General features: G+C 39.3%; 1 protein-coding gene across 9 annotated transcripts in view; it reads right to left on the bottom strand.

Moving 5' to 3' along the window:
- DNM3 (dynamin 3) overlaps window positions 1-21,810 on the bottom strand; it is a 651,174-nt gene extending 629,364 nt beyond the window's left edge. For 8 of the 9 annotated variants that reach the window (XM_059875294.1, XM_059875295.1, XM_059875296.1 and 5 more), the window contains exon 1: window positions 21,489-21,810. In XM_059875294.1, the coding sequence (XP_059731277.1) occupies window positions 21,489-21,649 (161 nt within the window). In that variant the 5' untranslated portion in view covers window positions 21,650-21,810. The remainder of the gene's footprint in view (window positions 1-21,488) is intronic. The other variant, NM_001243284.2, reaches the window with a different exon arrangement.
- Window positions 21,811-22,310: the final 500 nt, after the last annotated feature.

Genomic DNA, 22,310 nt, shown 5'->3' with positions numbered 1-22,310 from the left:
AATCTCCAGTCTTTCAACATACATTTAGTGAATATCTTCTAGCTGTGAGCTTAGTAAAGGCTTCCTAGAAGAGATGAAAGCTCTCTCTTGAAAAGTAAGGCAGACAAAAGAGAACCCAAAGAGCTTTCCAGGTAGATAGAAACATGTATTAAGCCAGGGAGACATGAAAGGGCTTGATGCATTCTAGGAACTCCAAGTAGTGCAGTAGGACTAAACACCATAGTGAATGAGAGGAGGAGCAAGAAAGGAGAAGAGACAGCGGCAGATGGCCGATCATGAGGGGAACAGTGTATCATGCTAAAAAGCTGAGTAACAGATTTTAACAGTAGAGTAACTTGATAAAACTTGCATTTTAGAGAATCCACTTAACTGTTTTCAACTTATGAAAAGGCCAATTTCACATACATTTTGAATATATTTCTCTACTGAATTCACATTCCCATTCCCTCAGATATTCTTTGCCTACATTTTCTTCTTTCTATTCCTCCCTCTCCTCCTCACTCTATTATGAGCTAATGCTGTTATCTTAACAAACTGGAACTTCCCTATCCTCCCCCTCTCAACTCTATCCACCTCTAATGCCTACACCAGCTTCTTTATGCTTTAGTCCCAATGGATGAGGCGCCCCTCCTCCTCTTTAAGAGCCTTTCCACAACAGAACCTCTGGACTCCATCCCACTGCATTTTCTTAAGACTTTCCTGACCCCCTCTCCTGCCTTTCTTCCCTGTATCATCTATGTCTTTTCCTGGATCATTCCCACTAGCAAACAAAAATGCTCTTTGTTGTTGTTGTTTAGTCTCTAAGTTGTATCTGATTCTTTGTGACCCAATGGACTGCAGCACGCCAGGCTCCTCTGTCCTCCACTATCTCCCAGAGTTTGCTCAAGTTCATGCCCATTGAGTTAGTGATGCTATCTAACCATCTCATTCTCTGCCTCCCCCTTCTTCTATTGCCTTCAATCTTTCCCAACATCAGCATCTTTCTCAATGAATCGGCTCTTCTCATCAGGTGCCTAAGTACTGGAGTTTCAGCTTCACAATCAGTCCTTCCAATGACTACTCAAGGTTGATTTCCTTTAGGATTGACTGGTTTGATCTCCTTGTAGTCCAAGGGACTCTCAAGAGTCTTTTCCAGCACCATAATTTGAAAGCATCAATTCTTCAGCACTCAGCTTTCTTTACGGTCCTTCTCAGTCCCTCTTGAAGCTTCTTCTCAGAAGAGCTATCTACACACATTATCTCCACTTAGTTCCCATTCCCTTCTCAACTCACTCCAAGTAGGCTCCAAGTTGGCTCCAAGTTGAGATTCCTACCACTCCAATAAAACTGCTCTCTACTCTCAGTTCTAAACAGCCTCTTGATTTACCTCCTGCCTCTTTGGTGTCTCCTTCTTGGCTCCCTTTGCAGTGTCTTTCTTCTGCTTTTCTTCTTTTCCCTTTCTTTCCCATAGTCTCTCCTTGAAGTGATTTAATCTAGTCCCGAGGGTTTTCTTTTACTTGAGATACAATTTATATACCATAAAATTCACCCCTTGGGAGTATACAATTCAGTCACTTTTTAAAATGTGGATCTTTTTAAAAATTTTTTATTGAATTTGTTACAATATCTCTTCTGTTTTATGTTTTGGGGTATTGGTGGGGGGGCAGGAATGTGAGGCATCTTAGCTCCCTGACCAGGGATTGAACCCACATCCCTTGCATTGAAAGGCAAAGTCTTAACCAATGGACTGCCAGGCAAGTCCCAGTCACTTTCAATATATTCACAATACTGTACCAACCACCACCACTATAATCCCAGAACATTTTCATCACCCCAAAAAGAAACCCATATCCATTGGCAGTCATTCTCCATTCCATACCCTGCCTTAGCTCCTGACAACCACTAAACTGCTTTCTGTCCCTACGGATTTGCCTATTCCAGACATTTCATATAAAGGGAATATGCTATGTGGTCTTCTGTGTTTGCCCTCTTTCACTTAGCATAATGGTTTCAAAGTTCATCCACATTGTAGAATGTATCAGTACTCTATTCCTTTTCACGGCTGAATAAAGTTTCATTTATGAATATACTACATTTTGTTTATAGATATACCACATTTTGCTTATCTGTTCCTCAACTGATAGATATTGGGGGTATTTTCACCTTTTGGCTGTTTCAAGTAATGCTACTATAAACATTCATGTACAGGTTATTGTGTATACTTAGGTCTTCATCCTTAAGTGACTGCATAAGAGTGGAATTGCTAGATATTATGATAACTATGTTCAATTTTAAGAATCTGTCAAACTGTTATCCAAAGTGTCTTCACAATTTTACACTCCCACCAACAATGTATGAGGATTCCAGTTTCTCCATATCCTCAATGAAATTTGTTATTGCTCATCTTTTTTTTTAATAATACCCATTCTAGTATACATGAAGTGACCTCTCATCGTGGTTTTAATTTACATCTCCCTAATGTGATATTGCGGAGAAGGCAATGGCACCCCACTCCAGTACTCTTGCCTGGAAAATCCCATGGACGGAGGACCCTGGTAGGCTGCAATCCATGGGGTCACTAAGAGTCAGACACGACTGAACGACTTCACTTTCACTTTTCACTTTCATGCATTGGAGAAGGAAATGGCAACCCACTCCAGTGTTCTTGCCTGGAGAATCCCAGGGACAGGGGAGCCTGGTGGGCTACTGTCTCTGGGGTCGCACAGAGTCGGACATGACTGAAGCAACTTAGCAGCAGCAATGTGATATTGAGCATCTTTTCAAGTGCTTATTGGTGATTTGTATATATTATAGAAATGTCTATTCAAATCCTTTGCCCATTTTTTTTAAAATTTTAATTGGAGGCTAATCACTTTACAATATTGTGGTGGTTTTGTCATACATTCACATGAATCAGCCATGGGTGTATATGTATTCCCCATCCTGACCCTCTCTCCCACCTCCCTCCCCATCCCATCCCTCAGGGTCATCCCAGTGCACCAGCCCTGAGCACCCTGCCTCACGCATCAAACCTGGACTGGCAATCTATTTCACATATGATAATATCCATGTTTCCATGCTTTGCTCTCAAATCATCCCACCTTCACCTTCTCCCACAGAGTCCAACAGTCTGTTCTTTACATCTGTGTGTCTTTTGCTGTCTCGCATATAGGGTTATGATTACCATCTTTATAAATTCCATAAATACACGTTAATATACTATATTGGTATTTTTCTTTCTGACTTACTTTGCTCAGTATAATAGGCTTCAGTTTCATCCACCTCATTAGAACTGATTCAAATGCATTCTTTTTAATAGCTGAGTAATATTACATTGTGTATATGTACCACAGCTTTCTTATCCATTCGTCTGTCAATGGACATCTAGATTGCTTCCATGTCCTGACTATTGTAAACAGTCTTTGTCCAATTTTAAATTGGATTATTTGTCTTATTTTTAGGTTATTAGTCCTTAACTGGATATATACCTTGCAAAAAAAAAGTTTCCCATTCTCTGATTTATCTTTTCATGCTCTTAATAGTGTCCTTCAAAGCACAAAAGTTTTTAATTTTGACGAAGCACAAGTTATATTTTTTAAATTTTTTGTTCATTTATATTTTAATTGTCATAGCTAAAAACCACTGCCAAATCTAAAATCATTAAGATTTACACTTGTGTTTTCCTCTTATAGTTTAAACTTTTACACTTAGGTCTTCTATACATTTTTAGTTTTTGTATATGATTTGAGGTAGGGGTCCAAATTATTCTCAATTAAAAATAAATTTTAAAAAAAGAAAAGTTTTCACCCAGATAATGATACCATTTAATTTTAATTTTGTATCAATCATATCATGGCTATATGGAAGTTAGATTGAAGAGTTATGGATGGGGAAAGCATTAAGTCAATCCCTATAGTCCAGGAGATAAAAGATGCTAACTTGAACTCAGTCAATGATTGTAAGAATTAAGCATCACCAGTTGTAAGAATGAAGCACAGGTGATGAATTTTAGAGATACTTAAAAAGTAAAGCTGTTTGGAGATCAGGGACCTTGGCAAGGGCAGTTTCAGTGTACTGATGAGACATGAAAATACATTTCATTCCTTATCCACAGCTGCAGAAATAATAGAAATTGCAGCAGTGATAAGCAGCCAGACTTTGGGACTACTAACAGGAGCACCAAAGGAGCTTTTGGAAAAACACAGATTACTCTGGTTTAACACCAGACCCAATGAGTCAGTCTCTGTGAGTGGAACCCAGGAAGCCACATTTTGACAAATTCCTCAAGTAAATCATACACGTATATTTACACATGTACTTGCTTTTGGAATGCTGAGATGGACTAGCCTTTCAAATATAATCATCCCTTGTAATTCAAATATATTTGTTCCTGGGCTCAGCAAGAGTTCAGATAGCAAGGGCTGGAAAGATAGGGAACTTCCCGGGTGGTCCAGCAGTTAAGACTCCACACTTCTACTGCAAGGGGTGCTGGTTCAGTGCCTGGTCGCAGAACTAAGATCCCACATGCCAACAAGGCACTGCCAAAAAGTTTAAAAAATGAAAATATAGGGAAGGAAAGAGCTAAGCCAACATAGCTAAAGAGGGGAGACGACAAAATAGGAGAATCATAAGTAGACTTCTATCATTAAGAAAATGGAAGGGAATTATATCCATTATCATATAATAACTTAGAATATAATCTGAAAAAAATGAATCTCTATACTGTACCTTGTGGCTCAGCTGGTAAAGAATCTGCCTGCAATGCAATAGACCTAGGTTCAATCCCTGGATTGGGAAGATCCCCTGGAAAAGGGAACAGCTACCCACTCCAGTATTCTGGCCTGGAGAATTCCACGGACTCTATAGTCCATGGGGTCTCAAAGAGTCGGACATGACTGAGCAACTTTCACTTCACTTCACTATACTGTACACCTGAATCTAATTCAACACTGTAAATCAACTATACTTCAATTTTTTTTTTAATTTTAAATAAGAAAAATAGTAAAGTTTGGGTGAGAGAAGGGACAGTTCAAAAACTAAGGCACAAGGGCTACCAACAGTTTTCCAGCCTTAGCTGGAAGCTCTTAAGCATTCATTCATCAAACATAATGTTATTTCATAAGCGTCAAATAGAAATATCTTTCTAAAAGCCATGATCTTTATGTCCAGTACCAACCCATCTTAAGTTGGGCCAACAATTTAATTCATGAAAATTCAATAAAAATTAAGTGTATAAAACAGAATTGCATAAGTTACTATGCGGAATACCAATAGAAGTTTGCAGTCTGCCTCAGGGACCAAAAACTACAACTCAGTCATAAACCTTGAGGTGCTAAGCAGCATGGAACAACTTAGAGAACCATCCAGAGGTCAGAGAAGGCTGCAGTCTGTGACTTCTGGCCCCATCTCAACTTATCAAAGTCTTATTCTCTCATGTTCATTTCAAACCCTGCTTATTCACTCAGTTGTGTCCGGACTTTTTGTGACCCCATGGACGATAGCCTGCCAGCCTCCATTGCCCATGGAATTTTTCAGGCAAGCATACTGAAGTGAGGTGCCATTTTCTTCTCCAGGGAATCTTCCTGACCCAGGTACTGAACCCGTATCTCCTGTATTGGCAGGTGGACTCTTTACCACTGTGCCACCTAAGAAGCCCCTTTTCAAACCCTACTTCTCTCAAGAAATCTTTCCTGGACTCTCCAAAGACATGTGATATTTTCCTTTCCACTCTGCACCTCTAAAGGTGTCCAAATTCTGTCTAAACTTTCACCTCCAGTAATAATCATAAACAAATAACTATGTGATAGCAAGAACCTTCAACATCAAGAACCTTCAAAGACGCTCAACCTGCTTCCCATTTACACCATGCCAAGAAGCCAGTCAGTCTTTATCCCCAGTCTCTATCCTTCTGGTGATGGAATACTTACTGCTCCTCAGGTGACTCATTCGATTTCTTAGCTGTTCTGCTGAGCAGTCTTCCTTACATTAAGTTTAAATCTGTCTGCCTTTAACTTTCAACCATTTATTCAAATTCTGTCTTCTGGGGACACAGAGTCAATTTAATTCCTTTCCAACTAATGACTCCTCAAATATTTGAAGACATCATCCTGATCCAGCCAACTACTTTCTAATAAATGCCTTGCATAAAAATTGTTAGCCTCAGTTCAGTCACTCAGTCCTTTCCAACTGCTCCCAACCCCATGCCCTGCAGCACGCCAGGCTTCCCTGTACATCAGCAACTCCCGGAGCTTGCTCAAACTCATGTCCATCGAGTCAGTGAGGTCATCCAACCATCTCATCCTCTGTCGTCCCCTTCTCCTCCCACCTTCAATCTTTCCCAGCATCAAGGTCTTTTCCAACGAGTCAGTTCATCACATCAAGTAGCCAAAGTACTGGAGTTTCAGCTTCAGCATCAGTCTTTCCAATGAATATCCAGGACTGATTTCCTTTAGGATGGACTGCTTGGATTTCCTTGCAGTCTAAGGGACTCTCAAGAGTCTTCGCCAACACCACAGTTCAAAAGCATCAATTCTTCGGCGCTCAGCTTTCTTCACAGTCCAACTCTCACATCCATACATGACTACTGGAAAAACCATAGCTTTGGCTAGATGGACCTTTGTTGGTAAAGTAATGTCTCTGCTTTTTAATATGCTATCTAGGTTGGTCATAGTTTTTCTTCCAAGGAACATCTTTTAATTTCATGGCTACAGTGATTCTGGAGCCCAAAAAAATAAAGTCTGTCACTGTTTCCATTATTTCCCCATCTATTTGCCATGAAGTGATGGGACCAGATGCCATGATCTTTGTTTTTTGAATGTTAACTTTTAAGCCAACTTTTTCATTCTCCTCTTTCACTTTCATTAAGAGGTTCTTTAGTTCTTCTTCACTTTCTGCCATAAGGGTGGTGTCATCTCCATATCTGAGGTTATTGATATTTCTCCCGGCAATCTTGATTCCAGCTTGTGTTTCCTCCAGCCCAGCATTTCATATGATGTACTCTGCATATAAGTTAAATAAGCAGGGTGACAATATACAGCCTTGATGTACTCCTTTCCCTATTTGGAACCAGTCTGTTGTTCCATGTCTGGTCCTAATGGTTGCTTCTTGACCTGCATACAGATTTCTCAGGAGGCAGGTAAGGTGGTCTGGCATTCCCATCTCTTTAAAGATTTTCCACAGTTTGTTGTGATCTACATAGTCAAAGGCTTTGGCATAATCACTAAAGCAGAAGTAGATGTTTTTCTGGAACTTTCTTGCTTGTTTTGATGATTCAACAGATGTTGTCAATTTGATCTCTGGTTCCTCTGCCTTTTCTAAATCCAGCTTGAACACATGGAAGTTTACGATTCACACACTGTTGAAGCCTAGCTTGGAGAATTTTGAGCATTATTTTGCTAGTGTGTGAGATAAGTGCAATTGTGAGGTAGTTTGAACATTCTTTGGCATTGCCCTTCTTTGAGATTGGAATGAAAACTGACTTTTTCCAGTCCTGTGGCCACTGCTGAGTTTTTCAAATTTGCTGGCATACTGAATGCAGCACTTTCACAGCATCATCTTTTATTATTTGAAATAGCTCAACTGGAATTGCATCACCTCTTCTAGCTTTGTTCATAGTGATGCTTCTTAAAGCCTACCTGACTTCATCTTCCACGATGTCTGGCTGTAGTAAGTGATCATACCATTGTGATTATCTGGGTCATGAAGATCTTTTTTGTATAGTTCTTCTGTGTATTCTTGCCACCTCTTCTTAATATCTTCTGCTTCTGTTAGGTCCATATCATTTCTCTCCTTTATTGTGTTCATCTTTGCATGAAATGTTCCCTTGGTATCTCTAATTTTCTTGAAGAGATCTCTAGTCTTTCTTATTCTATTGTTTTCCTCTATTTCTTTGCATTGATTGCTGAGGAAGGCTTTCTTATCTCTCCTTGCTATTCTTTGGAACTCTGCATTCAAATGGGTATATCTTTCCTTTTTTCCTTTCACTTCCTTTTTCATGTCTTTCACTTCTTTTCTCAGCTATTTATAAGGCCTCCTCAGACAACCATTTTGCCTTTTTGCATTTCTTTTTCTTGGGGATGGTTTTGATCACTGCCTCCTGTACAATGTCACAAACCTCTGTCCATAATTTTTCTGGCACTCTTTCAGATCTAATATCTTGAATCTATTTGTTACTTCCACTGTATAATCATAAGGGATTTGATTTAGGTCATACCTGAATGGTCTAATGGTTTTCCCTACTTTCTTCAATTTAAGTCTGAATTTGGCAATAAGGAGTTCATGATCTGAGCCACAGTCAGCTCCCAGTTTTGTTTTTGCTGACTGTATAGGGCTTCTCCATCTTTGGCTGCAAGCAATATAATCAGTCTGATTTCTGTACTGACCATCTGGTGATGTCCATGTGTAGAGTATTCTCTTGTGTTGTTGGAAGATGGTATTTGCTATGACCAGTGCGTTCTCTTGGCAAAAATGTGTTAGCCTTTGCCCTGCTTCATTTTGTACTCCAAAGCCAAATTTGCCTGTTACTCCAGGTATCTCTTGACTTTCTGCTTTTGCATTCCAGTCCCCTATGATGAAAAGGACACCTTTCTTGGGCGTTTTTTTTTTTTCCTAGAAGGTTTTGTAGGTGTTCATAGAACCATTCAATTTCAGCTTCTTCAGCATTACTGGTTGGGGGATAGACTTGGATTACTGTGATATTGAATGGTTTGTCTTGGAAATGAACAGAGATCATTCTGTCATTTTTGAGATTGCACCAAGTACTGCATTTTGGACTATGTTGACTATGTGGGCTACTCCATTTATACTAAGGGATTCTTGCCCACAGTAGTAGATATAATGGTCATCTGAATTAAATTCATCCATTCCAGTCCATTTTAGTTCACTGATTCCTAAAATGTCAATGTTCACCCTTGCCATCTCCTGTTTGACCACTTCTACTAATTTACCTTGATTCAAGGACCTAACATTCCAGGTTCCTATGCAATATTGCTTTTTACAGCATTGGACTCTACTTCCATTGTCAGTCACATCCATAACTGGGCATTGTTTTTGTTTTGGCTCTGTCGCTTCACTCTTTCTGGAGTTATTTCTCCACTCTTCTCCAGTAGCATATTGGGCACCTACTGACCTGGGGAGTTCATATTTCAGTGTCATAATTTTTTGCCTTTTCCTACTCTTCATGGGGTTCTCAAGGCAAGAATACTGAAGTGGTTTGCCAAATTTGTTAGCCTCATTACCCTGATAACAATAGCCTGTGCATATCAACCCTTGTACCCTTTGGGGTCACCAAGTTCTTTGAAGGAGCTGTTATATACAAAGAACCTCACATTTTCTTGCATGTAGGGGACTGTAAATGACACAGTGAGTGAATAATCCATCTGCTAAAAGAATTTTCAAACATGTTCTTTTTCAACTGGTTTAATCACTTACCTACAACCAGACAAGTTTCTTAAACTCTCTCTGCCCTCAAAAATCAGAACGACATCATGTAAAGAAAATATAACCCAGAAATAATCTGTCAGATATGCAGATTAAACACCTTAATAAATAAGAAACCTTGGTGAGAGACAATTTTTACTATATGCACTATTGGAATGTCAGAGGTGTAATCACATAGGCATATTCCTTTTTCAATTAATTTTAAAAAATAAAAATAATAAAATTATCTTCATTTTAACTCACCTAGTAAAATAGTATACTGTGAATTTTGTCTTCTGTTATACAAAGATATGTCCTACCATGGAAATACAGAACAATTAAATAAACGACTAGAAGTAACATTAGATTTAATCTAGTCCAGAGGCATTCAACCATTTTGAGGACAACCACAGTAAGAAATACATTTTATACTGCAGCATGGTACACATAAACAAATATGCAACTAACACAAAAGTTTCACAATACAGAACTTATCATTACCTGGAAAGAACTCTGATACTCTTGTTTGAAAAAAATGCATCCAGTCCAACATCCACTCCAACCTCAATAAACGTATTGATGAAGAACATATGCTTCAGCTTGGATAAACATATACAATCACACAGCTAAGTCATTCATTTAGCTCCTACTACATGCCAGCATTGTTTATAGAAGGTGACAAATGAAGTGCAAGCACTCCTGACATCATGGAAGCTGCAAATGGCTGGACAGACAAAGGCAACCAACTGTACAGTAAGATCCCCATGCAGTGAAGTATGAACAAGGACCACTAAAAAGGAGCCTCTAAATCAGACAGGGAGAGTGGAGGAAGACCAGTGGGATGACAGTAAAGACCAGACTAATCCTAGCTCTCCTTGATTTCCATCATGTTGCCTCAGTTCATCCAAGGTATTTCTTTTAACAAACATCCAGGGAACATCTACTGTGGGTATAAATTAAATCCACCTCAAACTAAATAACTCACAAATACTCATAACTCCCTCCTTTTTAGATTCTATTTGTGTTTTTTCTTCAAATCTTTTCTCCTTCTTAAAATATATGAAAATAATGGGCTTCTGTTTTATTAACTAGAAAACAGACACACATACACACAAAGCTCTAAGCCTCCTCTGGATAATCCAAAACTATTCTTACACAAAGCTTGAGGCATACCTAGAAACATAAAGAAAATGTAATTCCAAATGGAACCAGTTAACTAGCTCAGAGATAAAACTGGAGGTTAACAAGTTGTGAAAATGTCAATTAACTCAAGATATGAATCTTTCCACTGAAAATAAAGTCATGGGTATTACTTCAACACCTACTTCAAGAAGTTTGATACTTCTGTAAGGTCTAATAGCACCTGACACTATTTTTCTATCTTACCTCCTGATTCCTTGGCTATAGGTCATTTCTCTTCCTTGACCTTCACTAATATTCTTGCTAAGTTGTCCTCCTTCATCAGTCAGACTCAGTTGTTTTTCCCACTTCTACCTTCATCTTTGCCTACAACTTCATCTAACATTTCCAAAAGATAAAGATATGCTAAGAATGGTTTATCAATATCACAGAATTAAATACTTTGCTTAAAATTCATTCTCTAGGAGAGTATCTGAAAATAATTTCAGCAAAATTCCTTTTAATTGTATTATCTCTATGTGATTAATTCTATGTTCATTATCTCTGGTATTTGCCATTCAAACCCTAGCATGTTACTTAACTTTTTCCAGTTCAACCATCCATATTTCTAAATTGAAGTTAATAAAACATGCTTTTACCATACTCTCAGGGATACCATAAGGATTAATAAAAATAAATGATAAGTACTTTGGAACTCTTGGGAAGGAAGAGTATACAAACTGGACTTGTATATATCTGTTTAAATATACACTGGAGTGATGCTAAATGTGGGTAATACTTTCTTTTAAAAAGATCCAAATATACTTTAAGATCCAGAACTAAACTTTGTAATTTTTAAATCTTTAAGTTAGATCTAAAAGTAAGCATTTTGATGCAGCTGTGATCTTCCAACATGCACAAAAAATTTGTAAATAGACATTACTATCTATTGTCTTTCGTAAATTTGCTTTGGTTTCAGAAAATGTCCAGTTTAGATAAAAGACTTAAACTAATAGCAATCATTTATTGAATGCACTATTACAGGCCATGCACATTAAACACTACTATCTTTTCTCCTAGATTTACTTGTTTTAAAAAGTTAGAAATTGTCCATTTCTAGATAAAAGACTAAAACTAATAACCATTAAACAAATGGATTCTAGTACCAATTCCAACATGCAGAGGTGGTTTCTCACGCCAACAATAAGCAGTGCTCTGGACAACAGCTAGGTATCCTACAATTCAACTCAGTTCTGACACGATCTACCTGGAGAAAGCCTCACACTTCACAGGTTGACAGCTCAGTTCCACAAGACCACCCTCTCCTGCAACTTCAGGCACCAATCTAAAGCCCAGGTTGTTAGAAATGTTTCTAACCAACTAGCTTCAGATTTGGAGAAGGCAATGGCAACCCACTCCAGTACTATTGCCTGGAAAATCCCATGGGCAGAGGAGCCTGGTAGGCTGCAGTCCATGGGGTCACGAAGAGTCAGACACGCCTGAATGATTTCACTTCCACGCATTGGAGAAGGAAATGGCAACCCACTCCAGTGTTCTTGCCTGGAGAATCCCAGGGACAGGGGAACCTGGTGGGCTTCCGTCTATGGGGTCACGCAGAGTCGGACAGGACTGAAGCGACTTAGCAGCAGCTACAGATTAGATGTTCCCACGACCTCCTCCTTGGTCCAAACAACTTGTTAGAGCAGTTCAGAAAACTCAGAGAAGCATTTTATTTATTTTACTACTGTTTCATTATAAATAGGTATGTATCAGGAAGCCATATGGAAGAGACATATAGCACAAGGTATGGGGAAAGGGCGAGGAACTTCCATTCCTTCTCCAGGTACACCACTCTCCCCAAATCTCCATGTGTTTGCCAGCCCAAAAGCTCTCTGAATTTTGCCCTTTTTGTTTTTTTATGGAAGCTTCATTACATAGTTGTGATAGATTAAATCATCAGCCACTGGCAGACTTCCCTAGTGGTCCAGTGATTAAGAATCCACCTTGCAATGCAGGGGACTCAGGTATGATCCCTGGTCCTGGAAGATACCACATGCCATGGAGCAACTAAGCCCAAAAGCAGTAACTATTGAAGCCCGCATGCCCTAGAAGCCATACGCCACAGCAAGAAGCCCATGCACCACAACTAGAGAGAAGTCTCCACTCACGACAACTAGAGAAATCCAGCATGCAGCAATAAAGACCCAGCACAGCCATAAATAAATAAATTTTTTTAAAAAATCACTGGCCATTGGTAACTGATTTGACTTCAAGCCCCTCTCCTCTCCCTAGAGATTGCAGGGGTATTGGGGGAGGAACGGGCACGGGGACGAGACTGAGACTTCCAACCCTCTAATCACAAGGTTGGTTCCCCGGGCAAAGGGCCCTCATGCTTGGGTGCTTTCCAAAAGTCACCTCATTAACCTAACAGAAGACACCTTTTTTTCAAAACTTAGGAAATTCCAAGGGTTTGAGGAACTAAAAGTGAGAAACTATGAACACAGACCAAATATATTTGAGAATTATATTTTGGTCATGTGAATGATGAAATACATGTTTTTCTAATAAATCACAGTATCATAGAAATCACTTATTAAATGCTTATTATGGGTCACACACTTTACACCATCTTACTTGGAACCCAAAAGCACATAAAACAATGAAATCTGTATTACTGTCTCTATATTGCAAATGAGGAAGTTAAATCTCAGTGAAGTTCAGTGCCTTGCTGAGACGCCATGTTTGTATCCATTATGGAGTCAGAGGTGGGACTAATGTGCCTAGCAGCAAAGCCTGCCCTCAATCACCAGAATATGACGACTTCTTTCCAAATTCTGGCTTTTTCAGGGTCTAAGAAAACAAATACATTAAGTGAGATTAAAGCACCCATCCAATTATTTAAATGGATTAATCTTTTCAATTTTAAGCCACAAAAACAACAGACAATAAAGTCCTGCAGAAGCCCTACTCACTTCTAATAGGTATGAATGTGTTATTCCCAGAGATAGCACGACCTTTAAGCTGTGGGAAATGAAAATAAGACACCATCACAAAGAAGCATTGAGACACACACTTTAAAGTCCTGGAAACAGAGAATCTTCAGCAGGGATGTTTACAGGAAAGACAAAATCTAAAGCAATACTGTATCATTCATATAATTCATGGATTAAATAATTCATTCTTTCTCTCAAAAATCTCACCCACTTCTTACATAGTAACCTTTTCATTATATTACTTAACTTACACACAACGTTTCAGCAGCTTTCCCCAGTTTAAGCAAGGCCAATCAGTGACCAACCCAGGCACAACTTTCTAGATATGCACAACTGGTAGGAAAATATTAATAAAGTGTGAAAACATCCACTATTTCATACAGTCTTTTCCCGGGCCCATCTGTTTCCCAAAAGTTGCAATTTACTCTAGTGTATGAGTTGTGTTTGGTTGCTCAGTAGTGTCCAGCTCTTCGAACTATAGCCCACCAGGCTCCTCTGTCCAGGAAATTCTCCAAGCAAGAATACTGGAGTGGGTTGCCATTTACTCCTCCAGGGGATCTTCCCGACCCAGGGATCGAACTTGGGTCTCCAGTGTCTCCTGCATGGGCAGGCAGGTTCTTTGCCACTAGGAACAGTGTATTAGCCTGAGAAACATCCTGTTCCCTGTCTCTTTACCCTATTATGTATGAAGGAAAAAAAAATTCATTGCTGGTCTACCATCAAGAGAAGTAATGGAGAGGAGTAACAAGGAGAAGGAAAGATTGGTCCAATGGAAAGAAATGGGGAAAGAAGGTAGTGAGGATGAGAGGGAGGTACTTTAAAATGATAAGAGGAGAAAGAGAAGATGATGAACTGCCACAGGGCTCCCAGTTCTAAACACCAAGTTCCAAACTCAACTCTGATTCTATTTCTGACCTTGGGCAAATCTCTTGTTTCTCTGTATCCTAATGTAGCTCCAAGAAGTGAGCAAAAGTAAAGCCAGAAGAAAGTTTCTTATAGAACCTATTGAAATGCCTATCTCCACTACTGATTTTAAAAAAGCTAAGCCAGCTCTGACCAAAAAAAAAAAAAAAAAAACCACCAATTTAGTATTAATAAACTTTCTAATTTTCTAGAATGGTGTTTAACTCAATAATACAAATCACTTAGTATCAACCTTCCCTCTGCCTGTATCTTCCTTTATAAATACATTCTATTCTCAAGTTTGCTTCTAGAACATTTTCCGTAACATTTTGTCTTCTACTTACTACTTCCTTTAACTAAATGCCTTATTCTTAAAAAATAGAATTCCACCTCCCTTAAGTATTAGTGCCTTCAAGCTCCTTAGTTGATCTGATCCATCCCACCCTCAATGTATCCAGTTATATTTTTAATCTCCCCAACCTCTATTCTTTCCTGCTACTCTTCTCACAGGCCCTATGCAACATACAGTGTCTCTTTGTGATAAACTGACAATCTAAATTCAATGCCTTGTTGTCAAGTCAAGCACTGAGACACAGATTACCACCTCCCTGCTTTAACATCGATACTTCAGTGCATGCAGCCTTGAGCTAAAATGATACCGGCTGCCAAATGACACTGATATCTCCAATACTGTCTATTTTCCTCTATATCGCAGCTCAATTTCAGAACTGTAGTTTTTCAGAGGTTTTTCTTTTCTGTAGGAATAAATTGACACAGTATAAATTATTTTGTCCCATTTAGTTTTCATTATACCCAACTGTCTTCATTTTTAACAAAATCTTTGAAAGTCGTGGTCTCGTACCTTATGCTGTCAATTCTCTTTTTATATCAGCTTCTGTACATTAATACTTCCTTCTACATTCTTACCCAGGATACCTAGAACTCAATAATACCCACTCATTGACTTTATTTGCCCACATTTCTCAAGAGTTATCAACCAGAATCACACCCAAGACTAAATCCCTGCTTGGCCACTTGCTAGTCATGTGACCTTGCACAAATTACTTGTCTCTCTAACCCTGAATCACCTTCCTTATTAACATGGGGATGTGAAAACAAGGTACAGAAGGCATGAAATGTGTCTAACAGCATCCATGCCTGCCAACAAGTAAGGCGAAACAAATCCTGGCCTCCTCCTTCCTTCCACTTTACAATGTTCATTTTTACTATAACACATCCTTTAGAATTTTTAAATTAATGCTGAGTGTGAGAAAAAAGCAAAGCAGATGTAGACAAACCTTTGGCCATCTAGAAAATAAATGGATTGTTCTATACAGTATACTAGCACTGAGTTCTCTTGATGTGGCTCTGGTGGAAGAGGAAAAGAAAAACTCTTCTATTTCTTTTAGCTGCTTGCAGTCCTTTCTTAAAATTAATTGTAATTTAAGCAAAACATCATAATTTAACTCTACTTATTAGGCCCAGCACAAAGTACTGACTACCTAAGACAAACAATTTACTAAATGTATGTCCCTTTGGTAAAGGACCCAAGAACCTACTCTCTAGAATAGCGAACTATTAAGTTCCCATTCCTTCAAAGTTTTGGGTAACAACATCTCCCCAACTTCATTCTTAAAGAAGTTAATCCAGTGCATTTTTTTAATATCTGTTAATCATAAGTAAATTTCAAAACAGAGATATCCTATCCAGTCCAATTCACCTAGGCATATTGCTTCTCAGGAATTATTAATAATTGATTGTTACAATTAAATCCTACAAACTGAATTTGTGATAACCTAAAAGAATATTGTACAATGTGAATACAGTAAAAATATCTTTGTTATTTTTATTTATAATTATAATTTGTATTTATAATTTATATTTTAATTTAAAAAATTTAAAAATATAATGTATATTTATAAATATATATTTAATTTTATAAAAATTAACTGTTGGATAAAACAGAGTTCATGTTTCTGACACTTTAAATAGGCTCTTGGGAACCATGAAGTATGATTTTCAACAATTATCACATTTTAATTGTTAGCACTCATTTATCTAATAACTTTAATACTTGGAAGCCATTTGTTGAAAAATATTCACTAATCAGATGCTTTGATATTTTTTTAAATAAAACTATTTCTGAATTAATAAGTTCACTAAAATGCATGCTCTGTGCCTAATCTTATTTGCAATTAGAGAACTATTACTGCTTCAATTTTTAAAAACTCTCTTGAAATCAGTCAAAGGATTTAAGACTAAATTAGTATCTAAGACATATAAGTGGCTTTGAATTTTTAAAAAATTATCTGGTCATGTCTATTCAACAAGAGCATCAAATGGTTCACTTTTAAGGTTCTCTAGCAAAACAACTCTAATTTGATAAATCAACATACCCATGTTTAGAAACTTTACAACCAAATAAATATACCTTATATGAGATTTTCACATTGACATGAACTCCCCTCAACATACTCACTTTATCTTTTATTTGACCCCCACTCATCAAAAAACCTACTTGTGCACAATGGAAAGTCTATTTTACCATTAAAGCTAGAATAAAATAATGTGAATCCTCTGCCTACATAATTAGCATTGAAGAACTAATGTTTCTAACAAGTATATCATTAAAAAGCATTTACACATTAGCAACTAGTACAGTTTCACTTAACACCACTATAAACAAGTTATATTCCCTCTCAACACATACTTAAATAAATAATCCAATTACATCTTAGAGCTCCCTTCAAGAATGTCTAATATAGTAAAGAAAAATACTTATCTCTTAACTCATGTTGCTTCTACTTAAGGGGTTGCCTCAAACTCTCTGTGAAATGAGGCAAGACAGACTGATGTAAATAAATTATGAATGAAATTATTAATATAGCAGTTTCTTATTATTTTAGGTGGTGATTTGAAGTGTGATCAAAGAAAGACATCAAAAGTATTTATCAGAGAAAATGGTAAATCTCAATAGGGAAGAGTTCAATACAGCCCAGAGGTTTTAGAACACAAGTATAAAGCCCAGATACGTCAAGCTGAATCCCAGCTCCATTGATTTTATGTTAAATTAAATTCAACTTCAGCAGCAACCTAAATGCCCACCCACAGATGAAGAAGGTGTGGTACATATACATAATGGTACATTACTCAGCCATAAAAAGGGATGACATTGGGTCATTCACAGTGATATGGATGAACCTTGTCTGTCATATAGAGTGAATAAGTCAGAATGAGAAAAACCAGTTATCATGTATTTACACATATATGTAGAATCTAGAAAAATTGTACTGATGAAGCTATTGGCAGGGCAGGATTAGAGACTGCAGAGGTACAAAACGGAGCTGTGGATACAGCAGGGGAAGGAAAGGGTGGCATGAATTGAGAGAGTAGCATTGACATATATACATACCGTGTGTAAAATAGCTAGCTAGTGGGAAGCTGATGCATACAGCAGAGCGAGCTCAGCTCTGGTCTGTGATGACCTACAGAGATAGGATGGGGCAAGGGGAGGCTGGAGGGAGGCAATATATGTATACAGATAGTTGATTCACGTTGTTGTATAGCAGAAACCAACACAATATTGTAAAGCAATTATGCTGTTGTTTAGTGGCTAAGTCTTGTCCAACTCTTTGCAACCCCATTGACTGTAGCCCACCAGGCTCCTCTGTCCTTGAAATTTTCGAGGCAAGAATAATAGAGTGAGTTGCCATTTCCTTCTCCAAAAGCGATTATACTCCAAATTTAAAAAAAAAAAAAAAAAATCACCTTCTCAAGTTACTCAAAGTCTTTAAATCTCAATTTCCTCTTCTGTGAAATGGAACTCTTAAGAGTATCCTTCTCTTTGGGAGGTTGAGAGGATTCAATGAGATTATCTATGTAAAAGCACCTAAAACAGCACCTGATGCATTATGAATACTCTATAAACATTGACCATTATCATCATCTCACTGCACTGTTAAAAAAAAGGGGGGGGGGGCATGTAACAGTAGTTGAATAAATTCTTCTACACACAAACAAGACCAATGGACAGACCCCATGCCATCTAGTGAACCCCTATATTCAGACCACCGAGTCTCAGCTTCTATTCATTAGACCTTAAGCTGCCTCTCACTGAGAGCCTATATCTCATCTGAACACCCAAAAGAACAATTTGGTTTCTCACACTATATTACATTATATTAATATGTAAATTCATCACTTTAACAAGAAAATCACAAACAAATAGTTCATTCAAGACTCATTTTATTCATAACAGTCTCAAAACTTGTCCCCAAAATTGGATTTTAGTTATAGTTAAATGAAGTAAACAAATTCACATCCAAATTCATTCAGTGGTGTCAAAAAAAATCAATATAAACAGAGAAAGAGACAGTCCACTAAACATGGATTGCTAAATGTTAAGAAGAAAATTCATCATTATTTAAGAGGATAAGCTTAAATGGTGAACAAATGCTACTAATTTACCCAAGTAATGAGCCCTTGTTTTATGACTGCATTCAATAACTGCATAGAGGTCAGAGCCTTAAAATGAAAACAGCTATATGTAAAAGAGGAAAGTTTCATTCTTAAAGAACCTTGTCTTTATTGAAAAATTTCTGGATAATAAAAAGATAAAAGGTTACAGTGCAATATGAGCAGTTTTTTGCACCTAGAATGAATCTCCTAACAAAATACTCCAAAAAACTTAACTCCTTTTTCCCTAAGGTTTGTTTATAATTAGAAATTAGATTCCTCAATAATTCAATGACTGAAACCTTTACTAAAATCAAATTACTTTTTTAATTAAATTTTCACCTAATATATAAGTTCTGCTGGCAGGTGTCATCTCTACAGATAATAAAGCCTTGCTATATTTATTAAATCAGTTTTTTCTTTATGCTCATCCTTTCCTTTGACTTGACATTCTTACAGTATTTAATTATTGGTAAATTAAATTACCAATAAATTACTAAGGTATTCTGATAAATACTCTGGTGAACATAATATTTACAACGTCCCTATTTTTCATTCTATCATAAAGAGTGTTCAAGCTAAAATATTTTACTCTTTCAGATTTTTAAAATTCTCATTTGGAAAGAGGATAGCTAGTGAGGAAAGATATTTACAATTTTATTAGCATCAGTGACTATGTTCAGGATTTGAAAATCTCAAGAACAGAATCAAGATATGTGCATAAAATCGACATTAGGTTCAAAAGTTCTTGCCGCAAAAAGTGCATTTATAAAGCAGATTCATCCAACTAAATATATGAAAGATGCATAAAATATGGTCATTGCATTTTAATTACTTACAATTTTAATCTTTAAGTATTTGTTTAAAAAACAAAAGTAGTTAAATTATTATTAAGGCTTCCTGTTAAATGCTCTGGAATTTGTAAATCTCCAAAAAAACCTCATCAAACCTCACTTTCACTATAGATACCACTTTAAATTTACTGAATTTCATTGACAATAAATCAAAGACAGTAAAACCCTTATGTATGTGACTGTTTTGTGTACACGTTTGAAATCACATAGTCATCCGTCTCTAGACCTTAAGTCTATGATGACGTAGGCAAAATGCTTTACCATCACTTTTCTCACTACTAAAATTAATGATAAAACTGAGAAAAGTGATTAAGTGACTTAGTCAAAGATAACAGCCAACTGTCAGCAATTTTACTTTTTTTAAAACTAGGTTTCTTAGCTTTCTAGTTCAAACAGGAAGGAAAAAAAATATCCTTAAGAGTATCATCTGAGAGACAGAGCAACATCTGAGAGAAAAGAATATACACTTTATGGATACTACCATTCCCAAAGATGTGGGAATATCTAAATTTTACACAAACACTAACAAAAAAGAAAAGAAAAGCCAAAAAACAAACCACGAACCTTCTGAATTCCAAATCACTAACTAGTCAAACAGAAAGAGTCAAGTACAGTCTCTGTATTGTACCGTCGCTGGCCCCCTCCCTCAGCTGTTGTACATTTCTACCTAGTTTATTACTAGGAAACAGATTTCAGCCTTCATAATGCTTTCCAATGGGCTTTTCTTAGCAAATGTCTGCACTCCTCAGCCAAGGCCGTTAAGGTAACTTAATCTCTCATGCACTGCTCAGTGCGGGGGGCGGGGGCGGGGGGGGATGCTGATTCCCAATTTAAAAATGAATTATTTGGGTTTTTCTGAATTAAGAGTAACTACGAAACCTGGAATCATAATTTCAATTCAGCTGTTAACTTGAAGGTTCGCAGGACAAATAAAAGCTTAGGGAATCGAAGATGATGCTGGGGAAGGGGGTGCAGAGAGAGTACGAGAAAGATGCTGGTCCATTCCGAGATGATGCAGGAATGACATGGCACCTGGACAACACAAGTCCCAGTGCACCCCCCTCTCAGAGTCTCTGCCTCGGTTTCTCTCACGTATGCCTGGAGCTGTGAGTAGGTGCACACGCAAACAAAACCACCTTTTATTGTTGGACTCCTTAGGAAAACGGTGGGGAAGCGTCGCGGGTTAAAGCCTCACCACAACAAACGATTTCTTTCTCCTCGAACCCCGCCTCCCCTGCTAGGGGCAGGCGACGACTGTCTCGAACAGTAGACAGCTGACAGGAGCCGAAAACCAGGGCGAGAAGGAAAGCATCTCCAAGGGGGGAGGGGCAGGGAAATGAACCCCACAGCCTCGCGGAGAGCCCGGGGAGGCTGACAGGAAAAGGAGGAGGATATTGAGCCGGGAAAACAGAAAGGGGACTGGGAAGCGCCCGGGAGCGCTACGCATTCAGGCCGTCCCCCGGGCTGGCGCGCACCGGGCGGGAGGGGGAAGTCATCCTGGGGCGGACCCCCTCCCCGACTCCCAGACCGGAGGACGGGGAGGAAATGGCTTTGTATCGCAGGATGAAAGGCAGACAGGAGGGCCACCAGGCGGGGAGGGACAGAGGATGCCCGGAGCCGGGACGACCCCGCCCGCCCTCACTGACACTGCCGCTCTTCCCTCCGATCCGCTGCAGCCCCTGGTTCAGCCTCGGGCTCCTGCCCTCGACGCTTCAGCGGCCTGAAGAGGGGTCGCCCCCTCCTCTCACCCTCCCCCTCGCGTGCTCACCTGCCCACGAAGTTCTCGAGCACCGAGCTCTTGCCGGCGCTCTGGCCGCCCACCACGGCGATCTGAGGCAGCTCCAGCAGGCAGCTCTGTCCCAGCGCGGAGAAGGCATCCTGCAGACGGTTCACCAGAGGGATGAGCTCCTCCATCTCCCGATTCCCCATTGTGCCTGCGCCGCCGGCTGCCCGCTAGTCCCTGCTAGTCTCTGCGACCTGGCAGGGAGCCGGGGCCGCGCCGCCCTCGCCGCGCTGGGTTTAGTCAGCCGGGTACAGCCAGACGTCGGATCCCGCCACTGTCCGGCCTCTAGTGCGCTCCTGACAGCAACGGCCCCGAAGCGCGCCTGCGCAGGCGAGGGGGGGCGTGGCCTGATTTCGCGACCGCCCCGCCCTCGCCGCGAAGGGCGGCTGCTGTGCGCTAGGCTTCGCAGCTAGACATCCCCGCCCGGCGCGCATGCACTGCCTCCCAGCTGCGGCCAGATGCCACCGACTCTGTCATCTGGTGCCAAGGTTCAGAGATAGAGTTAACAGTACTTGGTCAGGGAATGGCATGAAATAGCAGCACCAGCCGACAGCACTGTTCCCTTTCAGTAGCTACTGTAAGCCAAAGTCCAGTGGAAAGCACTCTACTGGTAACAGCTCAGCACTGTCGCCACAGGCCGCAGCAGCAGCTCAGATGCCACCACCAGCGCAGTGCCTCCAGAGTGCACCTCCCGAAAGGAAATCTCTTGTTCTCACGGCCCACTCCAGAACCCTGGCTTTTCTCGGGGTGGCCGGCCTTTTGGAGACTTAAGTTCTTCAATCTGACATCCGTTTCAGGCCCTGCGTA

This window comes from Bos taurus, chromosome 16 (genome assembly GCF_002263795.3).
Source record: "Bos taurus isolate L1 Dominette 01449 registration number 42190680 breed Hereford chromosome 16, ARS-UCD2.0, whole genome shotgun sequence".
NCBI classification, from domain to species: Eukaryota; Metazoa; Chordata; class Mammalia; order Artiodactyla; family Bovidae; genus Bos; species Bos taurus.
Note: the sequence above shows the minus strand (reverse complement) of the source record. Positions and strands in the feature narration are given on the sequence as shown.